Source organism: Contarinia nasturtii, unplaced genomic scaffold, assembly GCF_009176525.2.
Source record: "Contarinia nasturtii isolate CC-2019 unplaced genomic scaffold, AAFC_CNas_1.1 Cnas_scaffold_533, whole genome shotgun sequence".
NCBI lineage: Eukaryota > Metazoa > Arthropoda > Insecta > Diptera > Cecidomyiidae > Contarinia > Contarinia nasturtii.
This window is the reverse complement of record NW_022197885.1, coordinates 192,852-214,551: the sequence shown is the minus strand read 5'-3', so window position 1 is coordinate 214,551 and position 21,700 is coordinate 192,852. Positions and strand designations below refer to the sequence as shown.

The 21,700-nt window shown below is 33.8% G+C and overlaps 2 protein-coding genes across 2 annotated transcripts in view; one reads left to right on the top strand and one right to left on the bottom strand.

The window, feature by feature from the left end:
* Positions 1-21,700, bottom strand: part of LOC116339893 (neuroligin-4, Y-linked) — a 174,196-nt gene that overhangs the window by 116,623 nt on the left and 35,873 nt on the right. The window contains exons 2-3 of the mRNA XM_031765976.1: positions 16,044-16,196; positions 12,134-13,277 (exon numbers count right to left, since the gene is read on the bottom strand). Coding sequence (XP_031621836.1) covers positions 12,134-12,522 — 389 coding nt within the window. The 5' untranslated portion in view covers positions 12,523-13,277; positions 16,044-16,196. The remainder of the gene's footprint in view (positions 1-12,133; positions 13,278-16,043; positions 16,197-21,700) is intronic.
* Positions 6,655-9,026, top strand: LOC116339895 (farnesyl pyrophosphate synthase-like). The gene is made up of 7 exons (XM_031765977.1): positions 6,655-6,877; positions 7,017-7,087; positions 7,326-7,399; positions 7,466-7,606; positions 7,793-8,154; positions 8,214-8,440; positions 8,604-9,026. The coding sequence occupies exons 1-7, from the start codon at positions 6,750-6,752 to the stop codon at positions 8,804-8,806; spliced, it is 1,206 nt and encodes a 401-aa protein (XP_031621837.1). The 5' UTR covers positions 6,655-6,749; the 3' UTR covers positions 8,807-9,026.

Sequence of the window (21,700 nt, the reverse complement as noted above, 5' to 3'; positions counted from 1 at the left end):
GGCTTTTCGTTTCTGGATTTTTCTTTTCCCCACTGAGCTTGCAACAATGTGTGATCAATAAATTCGTCCGGTTTATCCGATTTTGTCAACATACTTCCTAATGGATTCGCTTTTTGCTTGACTTTTCTCTTGTTATTCTTTTCTTCAGCGTTTCTCGTTCTCCTCGCTCTTTCTATTGCCGAAAAATAATTTTTTCCTTGTACAACAACCTCTCGTGAATTCGGTTTCCCTTTGTCATTTTACAGCTTTTTCGGATTCATGTTTGTTATTCAATCGATGGTGTTTGTAAACACAAGTGTATAAAATGTGTATGTAGTATACATGCACACATATCATACGATACATCCATATATGGCAAATTCGATGTGACATGAACAGGACAAATGAGCGACATGAGAGTGAAGAAAAGAGAATATTTGACTGATTCTATCGTGTGCATTGTTTCCTTTCAAGTTTATTTAGCTGACGAAATTCGGTCTTCAATCTCGCCCTCGCCGTCTCTCTGTCTTTATGTATAAAACTCATTCACATCGCTGCAAAATCGGATTTTCTGCTACACATATTTGGATTTGTTGTTCTTTTTAACTCATTGCTTTGTCTATTTATCCTCAGGTAGTCACACAAACACATTTCAATTCAGCTACGACGAATTCAATTTAAACCTGTTAATGCATCATTTTTATTGGATCGTCGTCAGCACACCCGCTGAAAATGTTGTTGCCACTGCTGATTTTCTTGTTTTTTTTATTAAGTTTATGCACTGGTATCCGAATTTGCGCCACGGGGGATAAGCATGGATTTTCGTTTTCCATTTGCAATTTGACGTTGTTTTTTTGCCATCGGGAGCTGGTAACGCCAATAAAAAAATTCGAACGTTTGTAAGCGTGTAATCCAAAGGATGATTTTTAATTATAAATGGGAATATGTGATTGCAGGCTTATATAGTTCCATCTAACATGCTACTGTCAATGCCATTGCGCATTCAAATAAATGTCAAAGACGAAAAATAGAGTAAATGGTTAAATTGCTCACTTCAAGTAAATTCCATTGTTTTTCATCTTCTTTCGTTGTCTTTTTTTGGATAAATGAGTGCACGGAAAGTATTGATTTTCAAATAAAAATGTTATTTAGTAATCCTAACAATCAAATCACATTCCCGGCACTCTTGTTCACACATTTGTTATTGCTAGACGACGAATTTCCGCGTGCAAACACAGCCATATTATCGTTTTTTCCCCTCTATTTATCCATCCATTTATCATGGTTTTTCTGTATACATGTGTGTGTGTGTGTCCAATGCATAGCCTGGTAATAAACAGGGAAAATTGTCAATCCAATAACTCTTTTTATGTCAAACGTTCGCTCTTTATTTGATTATCAACACCCCAATTTTCGATCAAATACGAAATATTTTTTGTATACATTGCGCATCTCTAGATATTTCTACTACTCTCGCCTCTGTGGACATTTTAGTCATTTTTTTGTTCTTTTTTTCTGTTGCTGTTGGCGTTTTCAATACATTCATTTTTCCACTTGTGTGTCGATATTGTCGGCGTTGATTGATCATTTGCTGTTTGTCTACTCGTCATTGCATTTATTGTTAACAAATATGCGCTTTTAATAGCTTTGTTTTTTTTTCTGTTCTAAGCACGATGAAAAAAGTGCCATACTAATCAAATGCGAATATGTACTTTGGGTGTCGGATCCGATGCCACGACACCGATGATAGATGTCAATTGCAACACAATTATATTCGCATGAAATGGAAAAAAGCCGGAACAATTTTTTCCAACAATAATTTTAGCAATGGCAATTTACGCTTCTCGTTATACCCTTTATGTTTTTTGCTGAGCACATTTTGAAGTGGGCTTTCCACAGCCACCGTTTGTCATTTTGGATTCTTTTTTTTATGTTCAATCATTGTTCACACTGTTTTGCACGTGCTTGTGGAGGTTGACATCGGGTTTATACCGCATGTCTGGCCAATATTCTAATCATAAATATTTTTATATTAGACGAATCACAGTATATGTTATTACATCAAAAACAAGAAACTTTTTTCGTTTCATATTTCCCAGCCGCAACTTTTCCCTTCAACATCAACACGTGCTTGTGAAATTGGTAATGGATGCGTGCGTGGGTCGACGTTTCTATGTAAAGTGCCACGACAATTGATTAAGCGTTGATTTTAAATATAGGCATTCTCAATGTGTTGAGACGAAAGTAGAAAACCCCATTCAAAACAAGAACTTATTAATTAAAGCATTCTGCATACATAGAAATGATAAGGGATTATTGTTCCGAATGAAAAAGTTCGTTTCGCATCAGACAACACAAACGTTTTGCAAAACAAGAAAACAACACTTTTGTACATCTCCAATGCACAATTAGAACGTTGTGTCACAAAGCATTAAAAAAATTTGAAAATGGCAAGGGAACACGAGGAGAAAAGTTGAAGCGGAATGAAAAAAAAAAATAATCCGCAAATAAGGATAATTGTCTTTTCTAAACATTTTACATTTCAATTTCAGAATAAATGGTCCATGCATATAATTTGTGCTGTGTGACAAAACAGTGTTACAAAAACACAAAATTGCTTATGATTTTTGCGACACACAGTGAATGATTTCGTTAATGCGATTGAGGCGCGGTACGGTGAATGCTTCAAAGATCATCGCGTTTGTGTAATTATTTTTTTTTCTCTTCTTCTTTTGATAGTGACTTGAAGTAAATTAAATGCCGCAGCTCATTGTAATGAGTTTAATTTTGTGCGCGCGCCATAAGAATTGTTTTGAAAGTGTGAAAATGAATGAGCGCATTCGTCCGTCGTCAGCAAGTGTAAAATGAGAAGAATTCTTCTAAGAATGATGACGACGATGTAAACGGCGACGACAACGGCGACAATGAATGCTTGGGACAACAACGTATTGCGCCCGTTTACGAGCATTGCCAACGCGATAAGAGTAATGGCACGATAAAAAGAAGAGAAGTCACACCGAAACGTAAACGAGCAAATGGAATGCTGCAAAAATGAAAACAATTTAAACACTTTTTTTCGAGATTATTAATTAATGGTGTATGTGTGTGTGTGTGACTATGAGATGTTGTGTAAAAAGGCAAGTAATTTTCATTTTTTCCCACTTTCCCTTCATAAATCTAATGATGATGACAATAATAATGAAACAGCGAGACAGCGAGAACCATTCATGGGCATCCCTCGAGCATGAGGAAAAAACAACGTAATTAGATGATGACTCTCTATAGAAGCTGTTGCAAAGCATTGACGTTGGCGCATGAAAAATCAGCTGTGGATTCAATTGAGTTTCATAGGACACAGCTTAAGCTGACTCGGCACAGAAATGATTAGAGTGGTGAAATCTGATGATTCGTACACAAAAACCTCGACAATTACCGTTTGAATTGTACCGAACTTTTTGTGGGCATTTATTTTTTTTGGTTGAGGTTGAAAAATTAGAATTTCCAACCTTGACAACGGCCAAATGTTTGTCATTTCTTCTTCGCCACGTATTCGAAATATACAATCACGTACTTTTAATTAGATTTGAATTGGGGCAAATCGAAAAAAACGACATTTTTGTTGCGCATGGCAAATAGGAAAAGTTGCAATTCAACTACCGTATCAGTTTTTCGTAGCAATTTTCAAGCAAGGAAAAAAATTCATATTTTATTAAATTACATGGATTCACTCCGACACTTTTTACCATATATCTCGTGCTTTCTCTCATTCTATCGCTATCTCTTCTTTTACCGTGCGCGCTCGTGCTCAACTGCTTAGAGGCTTACGTAAGCTCATTCGATTTCATAATATATATTCTAGTTGATTGTCGGGAAGAAAAAAGTTATGCAGATTTGGTGCGAAAAAGATATTATGTGCTGCACAGGGCTGGTTGTTATTGGTTTTGTCGTAGCGTTAAATGTGGTATACATTACGAATACACTCAAAGTCACTCAATCTGCAGCGAAATCACAAGAAGGAGAAAAAGAAGGCGAAAGAAGAAAAAAGGCAACAACAGAAAGTAAATTATGGTAAAGTCTCGCTGCGATGAGTATGTCGTTACGTTGATATGGTTTAGACTTTGGAATTATGTGTTTCTGCGTACATGGTGAAAAAAATAAAATTCAATTTTAAATCAATTTTCAATTTGGTCGCCGTATACGTTAAAGAGTTGTTGAAGGATTCTTGAATATAATAGATTGTGTCGTAAGACTTGCAATCTTATGATGAGCAAGAGTGCTAAAGAGAACACACAAAATAGCCGCCAGTCATAAAATCACTTCGAATTTAAATTTTCCATATTTTTCGTTCACAATTTTTCACCAGCATCAAGTTTTTTCGAACAAATCTTTTCTCAAGTTCATGCTCATCAAATTAAAGTGGTTGAATTTGAAGTGTCGATGGCGACGTCAAAATTAATATCAACATAAATTTAAGTGAATTTTAATAGAAAATTCGAGAATCCATCGTCCATGATTTACACAGATTGTTAGTAAATGAAGATAGATAGATAGAGAGAGAGAGAGAGAGAGAGAGAGAGAGAGAGAGAGAGAAAGAGATGTGAATGTTGTACTTAAACATATCTTTGCTACAAAATTATCAATTTTTTTACATAAATAACATTAATGGGTCAAATTGAATATGGCTTGACTTCGGTCTTACAATTGAATGCTATGCATACCAGTCTTAAAAATTTTGGTTGGCATTTTCTTGTTCAAAACACTGTTGGGGAATGAATTAAAGTGTGAGCAAAACGATTAGAAATGAAATGCATTAAGTTTGAAATTAAATTTGGAAAATCCACAGTGAATAGACCACTTTCTTCAGCATTATACCACAAACGATGAAAATGGAGAGCTATATTAGATAAGTAGTCAAATTCTAACCGATTTCAAACTTTGAACAAATATGTACTAGAAAACAACCTCAAAGTGTAAATTTAAGGCAAGTTGGAAAGGTACAATTCAAAGCAGTCATAAGATTTTTCACCCTACATAAATATTCAGTGCAAGGTAAAATACTGTATTATGCCAAATTTGAAGCTCTTTTCGTAATGACATCAAACTTTGTACAGGCTATTTCAATACAAATTTTTTGAGCCAAAAATAGAAAATATTGTATGGGTACTCACCTCTACTTGTGATTGAAATTTCTTCCAATTTTGTGAAATTATATATTTTGATAAGAAAATAAGATCCACAAGTTTTTTCATTGTGATTAAGTTACTGCAAGTATATATTTTGGATAGAACGTCGATCAATTTCGAGTCACCAAAACACATCAATGACTTCATCACCGTGGAAACTTGTGAATCTTATTTTCGTGCCAAAATACATAATCTCAACAAAGAAGAAATTTCAACCTCAAAGAGGGTATCCCTAATTTTGATTGAAAGAAACGATGAGATTACTGCCTAAAATGATAAAAAAATAAAATTCACGTATAGTTGGCGCTACATTCTATGTAATAAGCGTATACTTTCCACTTAGTCCGTTGCAACGGAAAACAAGTTTGCATAGAATGCAGCGCCAACTATATGTAAATTTTATTTTTCATCGTTTTAGACAATAATTCTATTATTAACAACAATTGTTCCCTATAACTCACTGAGGATGAAAGCATTGCTTTCGAAATGCGCATCTGAGAATTTTACAATTCTTAATAGTGTAATATTTGTTGTTTTTCAATAAAAAGATAATAATTATTCTAAATTACACGTTAAACTCCAAATAAAAACATTCACTAATTCTACGGTTTTCTTACGGCTTCTTTCTTAAAACTTTCAGAATTTTATTTTTTGTGTAAAAAATAATCTGTGCAAAGTTTCACGTCGTTACGGTAGCATAATGGCATGGCTCCCATACAAAAATTCAATTTTTTGTGATTTTTTCAAAGAAACTCTGTCAAAACTTGATTGTATCTCAAAACTAACGTCGGATTCCGTTTTCTCGTGCCAAAAAACCTCCACTACACATTTCAAACTTTGATTTACGTCTCTGGGGAAAGATTTATCGTGTTAACAAATTTTTGCATACAATACCATGGACATGCATACATTTAAGGGTACACTATGGATACACCGATGAACGAATATCGCTTAAAAACAATACCAGCCTATTCCTCGCAACCTCCAACCACCCTGTAAAGTCAGATTTGGATTTGCTTTTCTCTAAAAAGAGTTATCGTGCTAACAAAAAGGTTAAACATTTTGTGTACAGTACCCAAAACGCGTAGAAAAACGATTTTTAGCGATTTCAAAATTTTGGGGTGATTGCAATACTTTACTGCACACAGTGGGTGTGCGGAAAAGTAAAAACATCATTTTTCAAAACAGAAATCGAAATCAAAAGGTCACAAAAAATCAATTCATTTCAAACGTCAGCTCATCAAATGGCGATATTTCTATTCATTTTTTGTTTTTTTATTATTTTTAGAACAAGATACGTGTTAATGGACTTTATTTGGATGATAGTCGATAGGTTCAAGTCGAACAATGCGTTATCAAGAGCCGCGCGCAGTCAATTTTTTTTCAAAGATTTATTTATCTGTGTAAAACATTTTTTTATGTTTGCGTCATTCATGTGGTATATATTAAGAAGAACGCATTGATTAATTCGCATTATAGCTTATATAGTACGGATTATATTACGAATGATTCGATTTTTAACTACATAATTTGCAAAGTTTCTTCCAAAGAGAATAAACAAATACGTTTTTTTTAAATATTTTCATCATGTTAAGTTCAATTAAAATGTTAAAAGTGTCTCATTTTGCATCTAAAATGTGTCGTTTCACCGGACAAATTATACGTGAAAAATGTTCATCGGTTGGTGCTATAAATACATTCGAAAAACCAAAAAGGTATTCGTTTGAAAAGGACATTTAATTCAATAGACATCAATTCAATTAATCTTATATCAGTTTTCCATCACGGCATCATCGTCATTTCTCTGTAAGAACTAATTCAGTATTTTTTGTTTTGATTCGTCGACAAATACAGTAAACAATACTCATTCGAATATCCACCAGAATTGCGTCGAGAACACGAAGAATTTATGCTTTTGTTTCCCGGTAAAATTTCCATTTTCACTTTATAATTGATACTTTTTCATTATTGAATTTCAGTTGTGTGATTTAAGTTTAATAAGTATTTTAAGAGATTGTAATAATAAATTTCAAAAAGTGAGATTTGCTGTAGTTCTTGTAGAGTATTGTAAACAAAGCTGACCATTTGAATTACATGATTTTTTCCGCTATTTCATTTTCTTACTCATATTTTCTGATAGAAAAATGTTAATTTTTTAAATAGATGTAGTTAATCACTTAACGGAGTATGCTGCAAATAATTTTAAATTGATGGATGCTGCAAAACATTTTGCCAATGTAAATATCAATATAATTTCTATAAATTTATTTACAATTCAAATCAAACAATACGAACACGACTAGGCATTGGAATACGATGTACCAAATGGTAGAAAAAATCGCGGCCTAAACGCTGTTATCGTATACAAAGATTTGATTGGGAAGGAACGACAGACATCAGAAAATATTAGGCAAGCTCAAATTCTTGGATGGTGCATTGAACTTGTACGTAAAATTCACCCATTTTTTATTCAATATTTTTGTTATTATAATTATTCATCTTTGAAGAGGAATATTCGGTACGACAAAGGAAAACTCTACATTTAAAAACGCCGTTTTAATATTTTCAAAAGATCACAAATAGCATAGTTTGTCATATATTTATTATTTTCCTTTTCTTATTTGGGTTAGATGGTATCCTCATATTTTATGGCAGACGATATTATTGACTGCAGCAAAATAAGACATAATAAACCATGTTGGCATACGTTGAACAACGTAAAATCAATTGCTGTCAATGACGTTTTGATGATTGAAAATGGATGTTACTTACTGTTAAAAGAATTCTTTGGACATTTTTCATGTTACCCGCGCATGTTTGAGTTGTTTCAGGAATCAACAATGAATGCATACATTGGACAATCGCTTGACTTTCAAATTGGCAACGGTGATATTGCGCAATTTTCAAACGAAAAGTACATTTGTATTACAAATTATAAAACAGCAGCATTGTTATTATATGTTCCAATCGCATTGCCCATGATCTTCGCAGGGTGAGTGTTGAACAGATAACAGCGAATGAATTTTTATGAGATTCTATTTATAATGATAGATACGAAAATGAGCAAATGTTCGAAGATATCAAGAATATTAGCAATGATGCGGGACATTTTTATCAAGTACAAAATGATTATTTCGATTGCTTTAACGATGCGAATGTACTGAGAAAACCTGGCACAGACATTGAAGATGGAAGATGCACATGGCTAGCAGTTACTGCAATGGAACATGTCTCAGATGAACAAAAAGACATATTAATTAAATGCTATGGACAAAATGGTAGTTTACATGTTTTCTTCTTTCTCACACACATCAAAGTAAAGGAGCATTGATCATGAATGGCCTTCTGCTACGTACATATTTTCGATGTGCTCGATGCTCTTCACTGGACAAAAATCGATCAGATTGAATTTTGATATTCTTTTTTCACTCTGACCCACAGATGCAGAATGCATTAGACAAGTAAAGCAAGTGTACAAAGATTTGGACTTACCCAAACTCTATAATCAGTTTGCAGACCAAACTCATTACAACATCAAAAAGAAAATTGAAGCATTTTCACAACAGTATGATTTACCGCCGAACATTTTTCTCAAGACATTGAACACATTATTTGCAGATCAAATGATTTATAAATCAGATTGAATGTCTTAGATTTTTTAAAATAAGATAATAATATTTTTTCACTGCAAATATTGGTGATAAAAAATGTCATATTTGTTCTCTGATTTTTTATATGTACTTGAGGTTGTAACAGTTCTATGTGAAAAATATTAAATTAAACAATATGAAACATTTTGTTGGTAGAACCTTCCATTTTAAGTACTCAGGCAATAACAAGTGCAATAAAAAATAAACAATTGAATCGTTGCGGCGAAAAAGTTCTTATTTCATTCCAATAACTTACATTAACGTGAAATTGTTTTAACATAGGTTTGTTATTGTAATTACAACAACTTTTTCTATTCAAATTTTAATCAGTTTATTTTTCATCCGATTTCAGTGAAACTTTCAGGGGTTCATTTTCTTAAAGACTCAATTCCTCTAATAGTTACAATTTGACATTTTGATAATCTGATGACGGATTTGCATTGTCCAAGAGTAAATTTTTAATTAGTAATTTCTATACATAAGTTATACAATCTTTTGCAATAAATGCTTTGTGAACCTATCGGTCGGAAATTGACTACACATCCCTCTCATTCAAAACGGAAATGAACCAAATGCATATTTTCGTGTCCATCTATAAAATCTAAACCGATTAATTTATCTCTGTATATAACATAACCGTTTTAATTTTGTTCAAAATCTACATTGTTCGTATGAATTTCTCGAATACGGTTTATGGCAAATCGAAACCATCGGCATCGTTACCATAATATTGTTTGTCTGTTACATTATGTGAGAAAGTCACGTTATTTGATTGTCCTGAATCTCGTACACATACAAATTATATAAGCAAAATGGTTTACTTTTGATGTGGCTAATTCAGTTTTCGTTTTCTATAAAAATAAATATTGTACGTAAGCGAGCCCAAATGTTTATCGCTCAAATACGTGATCTCTCTGCACAATTGAATAAATGTAATGCCATCGTTTGTACACCCGCCATTTGTTTTTGGCCTACAAAATTTATTGCTCCACGCATTCAGAATATTATCCAAGTAGTTTATGTAGTATTCATAGGACAGGGATTGTCCAACATCTTTCTATTCTCAACACAAACAAAGGCACACACACAAAACACTTGACTAATCTTTATTTGTTCAAAGAATAACTGACATTCTTGCGTTATTTTCATCCGGACACAAATCAACTTTCACACAGGAAAATAACAAGAAAAACGATAAAATTACAATGATTACGATATTGTTCTCAATCAATTTAATTGCTTTGAATTGTTTTTGTACACGTCTCTGGTACAGTTGTAGAACCTTCAATTTCCTTGAACATAACCGGGGCGTGCACAGTGCACATACAAAAAAACGTCTCATCTTTTTTTCGCAAACTAGGTTTATAAAGCATCGTTGATACTAAAATTTATTGTCATTCCCAACAAAGCTTTACTTAGCATAATGAATCATTGAGTACAAACTAAATTAGATTTCTCTCTTAATTCGACGGCTCGCAGCGAAAGAAAAAAAGAATATTCAATTTACGAAAATGTATCATTCTGTTTTTAAAACAAATGTACAACCGTTGTTGAGTGTTTCGAAGCAGAAAAAAAAACAGTCGTGTGCGCGCACAATTGTTCGCTTCACTTCACTTTGTTGGGTGTATTGTTTTCATTCATGATCCCTATTTTGATTTATATCACAATATGATAAATTTACTAACGAAAATTCCAGCATGTTGATAATATTAGGTGTGCGGCACCATTCGTGTTTTTTGGCAACATTTTCAAGATTTACTATTTGAAATTCGAGCGACAGGAGTTGAAAATTGGTTGCTCGCGATAACGTAAAATTCAAAGTTCGTAATTTTTTTATCATCGTTTTGTCTGCTCGTCGTCTCTTTTGTGCTTGTGCCGGATACAAATGTATGAATGAATGAAAGGGATAGAAGCCCGACAGGCATATCAAGAGATGAAGATGCTTTTGGTTGTGTGGTGAAGAGAGTACGAAAGAGAAAGAGTCATAAAAAAACCCCGATGCTGCAACAAGAAGTGTTGGCAAACATTGTAAAGGCAATGAACGAAGGCAATGAACATCGCTCAGACACAAACACACAAACATCGAATAAAAAGCGCCAAAGCCTTGTTTTGCTGTTTGATGACTGCCCATTAATTTTAATGAAGACATTAAAATAAATGCTTTTGCTTCGCAGTTAGATTTCGTTTGTGCGGCTTTTTTTCCTTCTTCAAATGGATGAGCATGCTCATCATTTGGTTTGGCCAGCGGCTTTGTGTTTTTCTCGCTCATTTAGTCACTTTTTCTTTTGCTTAAGCTGGTATTCGGTCGGTTTGTGCTCGAGTTGTTTGCGAAATATATACAAAATAAAAACGAATTGTGTTAGTGATCATCTCGACAGAAACCATTGAACGAAGGAACGACCGATGCCAACTTTATGTGTGTACCGATTCTATTATTCAATGTCTGATCCGACTCAACTCGAGAATGAAAGAGACAAAAAGAAAGAAAGAGAAAAAATCAAGAATAAATAAAAGAGTAACCTCGATGTGTTTAATGAATTCGAATACCCAAAGTGAATGTGCACATAAAAGGTATGAATGTTTTAAAAATGACTCGAATATTCGCTACTACAATATTGGATTCGAAGCCTATGCGGCACATCGGTATTTTTGATGGGGCCGTCTGCTCATTCGCTCTCTCTTTCTCGCTCTCATTCTCTGCTGCTGTTTCATTTCCTTTCCACCAACAATGCAACTAAATTTTATTTACGTTTTGAATATTTGAATATAATACGCGGTGCCATTGTCGATGTGCTTTTTCGCTGGCGCTCATTTTGATAGAAACAGATTGCTCTAATCATAAAATTTAAATGAGACACCGCTTATTGGATTTCAGTAGCATGAATATCACCACTACCGTTGATTTCGTCAACGTTGGCGCCACCAAAAATGTCATACCGATCCACATTCGTTCAAAGTATTTTTTTTTTTTACTTGAAACAATTCGAACAAAAAAAATAAACGAAAAAACAATCCAGGCCATTGCGTTGCGACATCGACATCGTTGTTTGCCCAAAGGAATCAACCATGAAATAGAGATTTGTTGCGACGAAATAGAATTATACCATTGATTACATAGCGTGCAAGTACTTCATGAATGCTAATAAACTTGGCTGTTGCCAATAATCAGAATTTTTTCCATGAAATTCAACAATCGCTGGTTATTGCACTCTTGACGGCAATGTAATGACACTCGGCTGGTTGTTTTTTTTTAAATTCTATTTGTTAGGTAAATTTCTTCGAAAATGTAAATATGTAAAATATTTAGAATTTTATACGTACCGATCAGCTTTTCGAACACCAGACCAGAGCGCACCTGTGACTGGTGGCATGAAACGCAAAGATCCAGTCGGCGGCGATGCATACGGAATGCCTTTGAATGCTTCAACCGGATCCAAATGTCGTCCTTCCAAGTGTACAATTACGCCTGACACCGAACCATATTTTGTGTGCACGACACGTGACGATAATTGTACTGTATCTGCACCGATGCCACCTAAATTGGTAATTTTATTATTGTTGTTGTTGTTATTGTTGCCATTAGCAGCTGCATTTGATGTGCTACCACTGTCACCATTATTGTTATTAATAACATTGTTTATGTTGGTGTTGCTGCTGCTGCCTCTGCTGAATTCCGTTGAAATCAACAGAAGAAATATTAGCCTCATCATAATGAATGTATCTCTTCTTTTTTCTACAACCACATCGACAAATTGTGACACTATATATCGTTGCTGTTGCACAAAAACACGCACTCGCCTCAATTGATTTTTATTCGATTTTTCCCTTGGTAACCCTTTTATTATTTTTTTTTATTATTTATTCGCGTAACGTGTTTTTTTTTCCTCTTTGCTTCTTCTCTCGTTAATTTTCAGAGTTTTCAATTTATTTTATATTGTTTGCGCTGTGTTTATCGAATCTTTTTTTCTGCTGAATAAGAAGTTTTTGTATTCGCCGGATTGTAACAACATTTGGTATAATATTCTGTTCACTGTTATCGACCACTATGAGTTCGACAAAAATGGTTTACCGCGCATTGACTCAAGCTATACCAGTATGTGATACATGCACGTTCGTGCACTTTATTCGCACTGCTTGTTCGTATGTGTATGGTTAGTTTTTCTTCTCTTGGCAACTTTGTAACACCAATTTATTTGCCATCGACATTTATTGTTCCGGGATATTTGTTCGTAACTTTTCTATTGAGTTGCTGTTTACACGCATATGACTTTCTGCGTTTCAATGTATCAAATTTTGTCACTTTTCCAATTTTTCATTCGAATCCGTGTTGTCATTGTTTTTTTTTATTTCACCGTTTTTATGAGTTTTTCAATAAATCGAACACGATTTTTTGTCTAAATTAATTAAAAACCTTCGAACTGATAGAGTTGGTGGCCATACATTTTCAATTTTTGCAATTGACAATCTAAAATTTTTGGAGAAACATAGAAAGAGGAAAAAAAGAAGTAAAAAAAAAAACAATTTAATTATTGAATGACATTTTTTTTCTACATTTAATTAGTCCAAATAGACCATATCAAATTTAAATGATCGTTTCATGTGCGCAAGTCATATTTGAATGAATACATTTGTTTTTCATTGTTCGTTCATCTAGTGAAATGAAATGAAAAGCAAAAGCATGATTCAAAACAAACATGAAAAAGTATTTGGCTCGGTTGGATGATGTGTTGGATAAATATTTACTGTATATATAAATACAAATATAAACGAACATTTGCGCAAACCACAAATGCGACGAAAAAGAAAAGCAACCAAATGAAAAAAAAAACTGCCGAATAACCACAAAATTTTTGAATAATGAATGTGAACGCATGCAGTTAACGTATGAATGCTGACCAAAGGAATATCGCATATACACAAACACAGTGAGATAGACATTGGTGCGGAAAGGCGAGGTAGAAATAGCGAAACTGTACTTTATGATTTGCATCTCGATATAGCCAGTTCCGATTTTATGTGGAAAAGCCACATTCGCAAAAACAAATTCCATTTTATGTAAATAATGATATTTCTGTTCTGGTTCCAAAAAACTGGGCACGTTTTGCAAACGCTTTCAAATTTCGAATCAAACGAATTAAAAGTAAACCAAATTATATCTGTCGGAAAATGAAATGGAATAAATTGAACTGAAAATCTGGAATTTGTTTGATGCGCTAAAAGCGAATGAGGAGGATTTGTAAAACCTATTAAAAAGCTCTATTTTTGGGTGGCTCACATGAAAATTACAAACTTTCGTTAACATGATTGCTATAGATCAAATGGCCATGCTTGTATCTTTAGCCACGAACTCTTTTCCAGATTTATTTTCTATTTTCTGTTCCATATTTTTTCCGTAATTTGAGATGGTTCAAGAGACAGAAAGAAAAAAAAAAGAGTGCAACACTTTTTTGTGCCTTCCAATTGCATCGAGTATTCCATGGTGATTGGGAATTCCCGAATATGGTAGAGATGAAAATAAAAATGCCGTACAATTCAAAAACTAATGAAAAATGTAGTTGATTTGAACTGAGACTTATAGTTATGCAATGGCCTTGTGGAATAGAAACCACACAGCGCATACGTGATAGAGGAGCACAATGTACGCGACTGAATATTTATTTGGATGGGTTAAATGTGTACATGAGCATGTTTAGCGAGAGAGCAAAAGAGAACGAACAAGAGACAAGTGTTGATAATCGTGGTTGTGTGATGGCGACATGAAGAGTGTCATCGTTTTCATCGTATGTCGCATGCTCAAACTTAGTAGCACATGATTAAATTCGAAGGTGTATATTGTTCAAAACCAAAAATATCCAACACAAGCATGAGAGCGAGATCGACAACCAGAAATTATTGAAGCACGATGCAGTTGAATAACGCACACATCAAACACATATGATGACTCAATACACTTGTGAATATGTAGATTACGTCTGGGAGTTATGGAAACGAAGCGAATCAAATATCTGCCTGTACGTTGGGGTTTGTATGCAGACATGAAGTGCTAGCTGCTTTTTTTCTCACTCACCCCTATTCATGTTTTATGTATTCACAAGACTCGAGCATTTTATGCAATTCTGTAGTAAATGATTTTATGCCGTTGATTTTTTTTTGTCGCATTCGTTGTTGCATCCTAGCCCGCTGCGCATTATTATTTTAACATTTTTCTCGCTGGAATGAAAACTCATTTCGTTTTTGTCTTTAGTTCGTTCGGTCCATATAAATGAATGCGAATCGTTTTGCGTGTGTGAGTGTGGTGCTTTTTTCGCGCGACCATTTTATTTTATAAATCATCAACGGCTGATGTTGTCGCTCGTTATTTTCATTAAATTCTATATGTAGTTTTTTTTTCACATGCCCTGCAAAGCCTTTGCTAAAGGAATATTGTTTTTATTTCTGCGGTTTCTATTGTGATTTACAATTTTATGCATACTTATATGTTTGTCTGTTCGCGAGATCACTTGTGTTTATTCAACGAATGTATATCATATGTTTGCAAATATTTGCATGAAAAAAATATTTTTTAAATAGATATTTTTGGGCTTGGGTGATTTTTACTTCTCGCTTTTTGCCACTTACTTTCACCATTATTCTCTATTGCCCATTCTCAATCGCTCACAACAATACAAGTAATTTTAACCACCATCACCATCCACGTACAGCTGTGCGTAATCACCATTCAATGTGATTTTTTGCCAATTGTGTGCGTACCTCTCTCTCTCTCTTTCTCTCTCCCCATCTCATTGCCTTATTATTATTGGCATTCAACATTTTGAAATGTTGATATTTTTTCCGGTCAGCTTGAAGGTGAGACCACTCGCTGATATTTCCCTCCAAGGTTTTTTTTCTCACCATTTCCAATAATATTTTGCCAACAAGTAATGAAAAAAAAAAACGAAAAAAATATGCAAATATAATGAATTTGCATGGTTGAGCATCGAAATGCACAAGAAAGGCGAATTGAAATGTTTGATCCATATTAAGCGGCATTAAAATTGAGCAACGCTATGAATTTGTGGAACGAGATAGAACGAATATAATTCGATTTATTCGCATTTCAGTTGTGTTGTGGATAAAACTGCTGCTTTTGTTGTGATTTAATCTGGTTTTGATGGAAACGGTTGTTGCATGACCAAATAAATATTCAAATGAAATATCCTTTGTCATTTGATAGCTATAAAGTTATCCTTACCGAATATCGTTTTTTGTGCCATCGAACATTTCATGCTAATGCTACACTGCCTACAATTGATCGCTGTGCAATTCCATCGTTCAACGCATGTGTGTTCAATCTATCTGATGATTGTTTTTACTGATGCTACTGCTATTGCTGCTTGGAAATTGCCTGCAAATGAACAAAACACAGACGAATTGAATGAATAAATTACATTATGCTGGAGGTAAATGAAAGATATTTTAATTGAATTTGGTTTTCGATGTTTTTCACTCTATGATTGCATATCCACTATCCAATCCCCAACATACACGTATGCAATATAATAGTGTTGTGTGGCATTTCGCTAACGTTGATCTTCCATCTCAAAATGGGATTATGAGCAGCTTTTATTCGTAACCAAAAACGAAACTATCGTTTCAATATCCAATTTGACAGTCTGAAATACGGTTATTGGTTATCGAATCAAAAGGTCCAATTCGTTTTTAGCACTTTATATGCTTTTGGATTAGATGAGATTTTGGCCAGATATGTACTACATATTTATGCGTTTAGATCGTGCTCTTTTTTGTCTTTCGCGTACAAGCACACTAACACATACACTACAAATATTCCATCTATTTTCATTTGATGATTACCGATTCCTTTTTGAAAAATGTATCTGACGCACTGTGTGATTGTGCTCGCTCGCAATCAGCATCGTAAATTTCAGATTTAACCGACCAATCCATTCGCTTCTTTGTATTATCATATATCTGAAATTGTGATGAAATTCAACGGTTCGTCGCCATTGTTTTTCATATCATAAATTTCAACACCATCAAACTTGATGGTTTTGTGAAACTTGAGTGTAATATATATGCCATATGACACATATATATAGATGGCAAGAGTGTGTGTTTATGTGCCAAATTCCCTATATATTTAAATCGTTCAATGCAATTTCGTATTGATTTTTTATTTCAACGATTACTCTGTCTCCCCAACACCGTCTAATGCATTCCATGACACATTCCAACTGACACATTATGTGCACGAATGCCTGAACAAAGTATCAATAAATATGTGTGACAATGAGGAGTCACACACCATTCAAAAAACCATAGCCGACAGATTTAGTGCATCAAAAATCATGTCTGATGGACGTTCAATGAGCACCCGAATACCACTATATTGTCGCTTGCACAACAATGTAAAATATCTCTCTCAAATCATTTTCAATGTTGCTGCATGTGCAGAATTCGTATAGAACGACTGAACAAGAAAAAAAATGCTCATTTGAACTTTTGTTTATGATATTCGTTCCAAATTGTTTTTCTCTCTTTTTCTTTGCCTGTTTTCTCGTCCACATTTTACCATCGCAATTTTTGTTCACTCATATGCGAAAAACGGCAACCAGCACACAATGAGAAAAAAAAGCACCACAATCATCCCCGGATCAGATTATACAAAACGAATAAAGTGATTGCAATATGTGTGCACATGTATTATTCTTTTTTTTGTTCCTCTATTCGTTATGCATTTGCAATTTGAATTGGTTGCACAAAACTTTTCATACAATCTATGTGTTATTTTTGTTTCTCGAATAAAAAATCAAATTTAAAAATTGCATTTAGCTGTGTGATAATTTGAGTGACTGAAATAGTTCAGATGTGCTAAAAATGCGATTAGCTGTGTTTTTCCAATTCCATTTGTATTATCGATTCTGCTACTTTGTTTTACATTTTCTGCCCCGATTATTTCTGCGTCGTTTTTTTTCTGCTGTTTTGTTCCAATTTTCATTCCATCAGATATGTGCCAACAATGTTTTTCAAATAATATTTTTCGGGGTTTTGCGTGTGTATGCGCGCTATATTTAGCAGAAAATATGATAGAGTTTAACCGCATTTATTTGCACGCTCTTTGTACCTCCATTGTTTCAGTTCGTTCGATCAAATCGTCAAATCGAATTATGATGAAGGGTATTTTATGAATAGAGAGCATAGAAAATGGAAAAAGTCAAATGCGCGCAAACAGTACATATTTCATAAAATATATGGGTGCATGTATCGAAAGCAATAAAATGAGGGCTGTGCTATGAAACAATTTGAAAATTTCAAATAAAGCAAAATATGATTATATATTCCTAGGGGCAAATGACTCGTTGTAAGTTCATAAGTATCTGTAAGTTTCACAAGTTCGCGTAAGAACTCTTGAGTTCTACATACATTTTTGTAAGTTCGTCTAAGTTTTACGTAAGTTCCTATAGATTACTAGTAAGTTTTTTAACGTCAATTGAAAATCGCAGAATGTTGGAAATGGTAATAAATTTTAGTCATGTCGAATCAGATAGAAAATAATTTGTATAAATATGTCGAGACAGTTTTCGGTGAAAAAATACCAAGAAATATAAATTCGTCTAATTAGACGTCATTTTTGAAAGAGTCGGTCTTGATAGTGAATAATCAGTAATAAATGAAAGTTGCATGGAATCTCAGTCAATTCAACAAAAGTAGTTTGTAACAAAAGTAGTTTGGCTTGAATTGACTGAGATTCCATGCAAATTTCATTTAATACATCCATCAGTCGGTAGTACAATTTGTTTACAATAATCAGTAATGTATCTCAAAGATCCACAAAGAATTATTGCTTATGAGTCTATGAGTCTATGAGTTTTGAGAGCGATGCTTCAATATTAAAATCAGATCTTTTAAGGATGATATCCAATTTACTAGGTAATTTTTATTTTAAAATACGTTCTACTTTTTTGTACAAATTATTTGCAGCGTGAGATGTAATTAAAAAAAGTTGACCAGCGTTGTGTCATTTGACTACTACATGTGCGACTGTTTCGGCATGTTGACGCATATCGAACTTACAGCAGTGTGTTAATGTATATGGACAAAGCGTAAGTTCGTATAAATTCTCATAAGTAGCGTGCGATTTCATAAGTTCGTGTAAGTTTTTGTAAGTTTTTCGTACAATTCTATAGGTTTCGTCGAACTTATAAGTAGTCATTTTCCCCTAGATATATTCTAGAAAATAAAATGGCAATAAGAAATCAAATCAAAATAATAAAATTTCATAGATCGAAAAGAGGACGAAGATCGAAGCACACCAAACAGTAAGAAAAATATGAAAATGACAATCAAACATTTGCACAATGACGAGCCAAAGCGAAAATAGTTCGAACTTGGTGAAATGCAATAATCTAAAATGGAAAAACATTACAATGGAAACAAAAGTTTAAATCGAAATTTTTATTTCTTGATATATATTCTTCCTTGCTCAATCGATAAACCGTTTTTTGCTTGTGCATGAAATTTCTGTACTTTGGTTCACTCGGCGTTGTCAGATGGCAAGCAACAGCAGCACTAAGCACAAGTAGCGAAAGCACAACATCAAAAAATGTGTCGAGCAATGGAACGGGCAAATAACAAGAACCGAGAATAGGAAATGCCATCCGCCTTTTTTTTTTTCTTCATCGATGTAGTTTAGCGTATACAATATTTCCATTTTGTTGACAAAAAGAATGTGTACGTACATCAATAAATATTATTATTTTGAGGAAGATGAGAAACAGAGATATTGCAACGGGGATAAATTTAGCTTGTTTATTAACAATGACGAGAGAAAGAAAGAGATATTGATAAGAATATGTTTCTTATGCGCAACATTTTTTTTCTCGATTCAATGAACTTTCAAATGGATACAAGGGCCTCAATTGTTCAGCTCTGATATAATATGATGTGACACAACCACTCAGTTGAGCTTTTGTCCGCTTACTTTGTCTATCCTTCCCGCTCACTCTCTCTTTATCTCAAAACTTCTATCTCCATTTATCTCTATCTGTCTCGTGCTTTATTTTTCGCATTTTATGCCATGCAATGCAAACGCACCACTCAAAGGTTATTCACATTTATCATATCAACCATGAAGTATATGTAACTCGCTTGCAGCGAATAGAACCATATCTGACATCTGTTGTTGCCAGTGTTACCCCAAAGCAATGGAAAATTTATGTTAGGCCAGTGACCAAACAAACTTCATCGCCGTTCTTATACAGTGTCACATTTGCTACACACATTTTCAATTTTGTGCTATTTTCGTTGCTTACACCAAGCATAGATATTATGGAATGAAGGCAATCCTCAACTGTCAATCAAATGCTTCAAATCGCAGCTACAATATCAGGATGATAATATAGATTTTGTGGAAGCCACATGAATGACATTCGCTTGAGGCATCATCATTGCAATTTTCACTCTTCCATGTCCAGATGGCAATTTCAATCGTGTGCTTACAACTCGTTGAAATCGTTTTTTTACACATATACCAACACACACACAGCTCTTGTGTGAACTTGATGTTTTATGTTGTGTCTGCGTTGCGTGGCTGTGAAATATGACAGCTTCCTATTTTATCTCCTCTCGTCATATAAATTCAAAGACAAAACAAAAAAATGCGGAAAAAACATAATTTTCAATGGCAAACAAGCGCGAAGAAAACATAAAAAAAGTCCACGTTTGAAATATGAATGGAAAATATACAAACACAAAAAATAAAAAGCATGTTTTGTTTTAAAATGTTTCATTTTGATACAGAAATTCCGAATAAAAAAGAAGAATCTACACGCATGTTTATTGTATAAAAGGGAGCTTTATAGATATTATTTCTTAACACCAAAGATGTCCAAACGTGTCTTTTTTTGTAATGGATTTCTTTTTGTTTCTTCGTTCAACGGAAATGTACACATTTTTTTTCCTTGTGGTGGCTTAGCACCGAAGATTTATTACTTTCAGTTTGAAGAACAAATGACACATGCGTACAGAAAAAAAACATGCAAAAAATAATACTTGTATTACAAGATAACTTGTGTTTAAGGAAACATGAGCAATCTAAAAAAAACCAATGATAAAAGATTATCTGTTGGTATTGAAATGTGCCATATCTTCTGTTACAGTAAACATGAAATGTGACGACCCATGCGAAAATGTGTATGTCACTCAAGTGCTCATGTATCCATTTTAACATCAGGCAGTGGCAAAATTCGTCAAAATATCCACTCATATGTTTGGCCTTAAAATCCACTCACATTTGTTGGGATGTTAAAAAGCCTTTTTCATTGTGACCACTTTTGACATTGATTTATTTAACAATCCGCCTCATTTCGTAGTTTAAATCACTGACTCAAATGTAGAAATTGATTCGGTTCTATTTCATTTTGATGATGGTCTCATTTCGAGATGAAAGCAGAGAATAGATTGTTTATCGACATTCTTCAAACATGAATATACATTTTCCCATTCCGTGAAAAACCCTCTTTCAACGACCTTGGAACCGTTTGTGAAAGTTGACTATCTAATGGAAGATGTTGGTAGAGAATTCCAAGGCAAGTAGAAGAAAAAAAAGTGAGAACAAAGATTCTAATGAAGGGAATGGTGACAAGAAAATGCTTTAGTATGCACCAAAAGCAATGAAAATTTTTATGTGAAAAACACTTGACGCAAGAAAAATGAAAGAAAAACCAACTTTTAATAAGATTTGAATTATATGTCAAAGCGAATAATGGGCGCACAAGTGAAGTTAGAGAGATTCCTATCCAAATTCGTGACAGTGGAACAATAAGATGATGTATGGTGATAGGCAACGTGATGTAATGCGTCACTTACTCGATCTATTATGTAGAATGTATT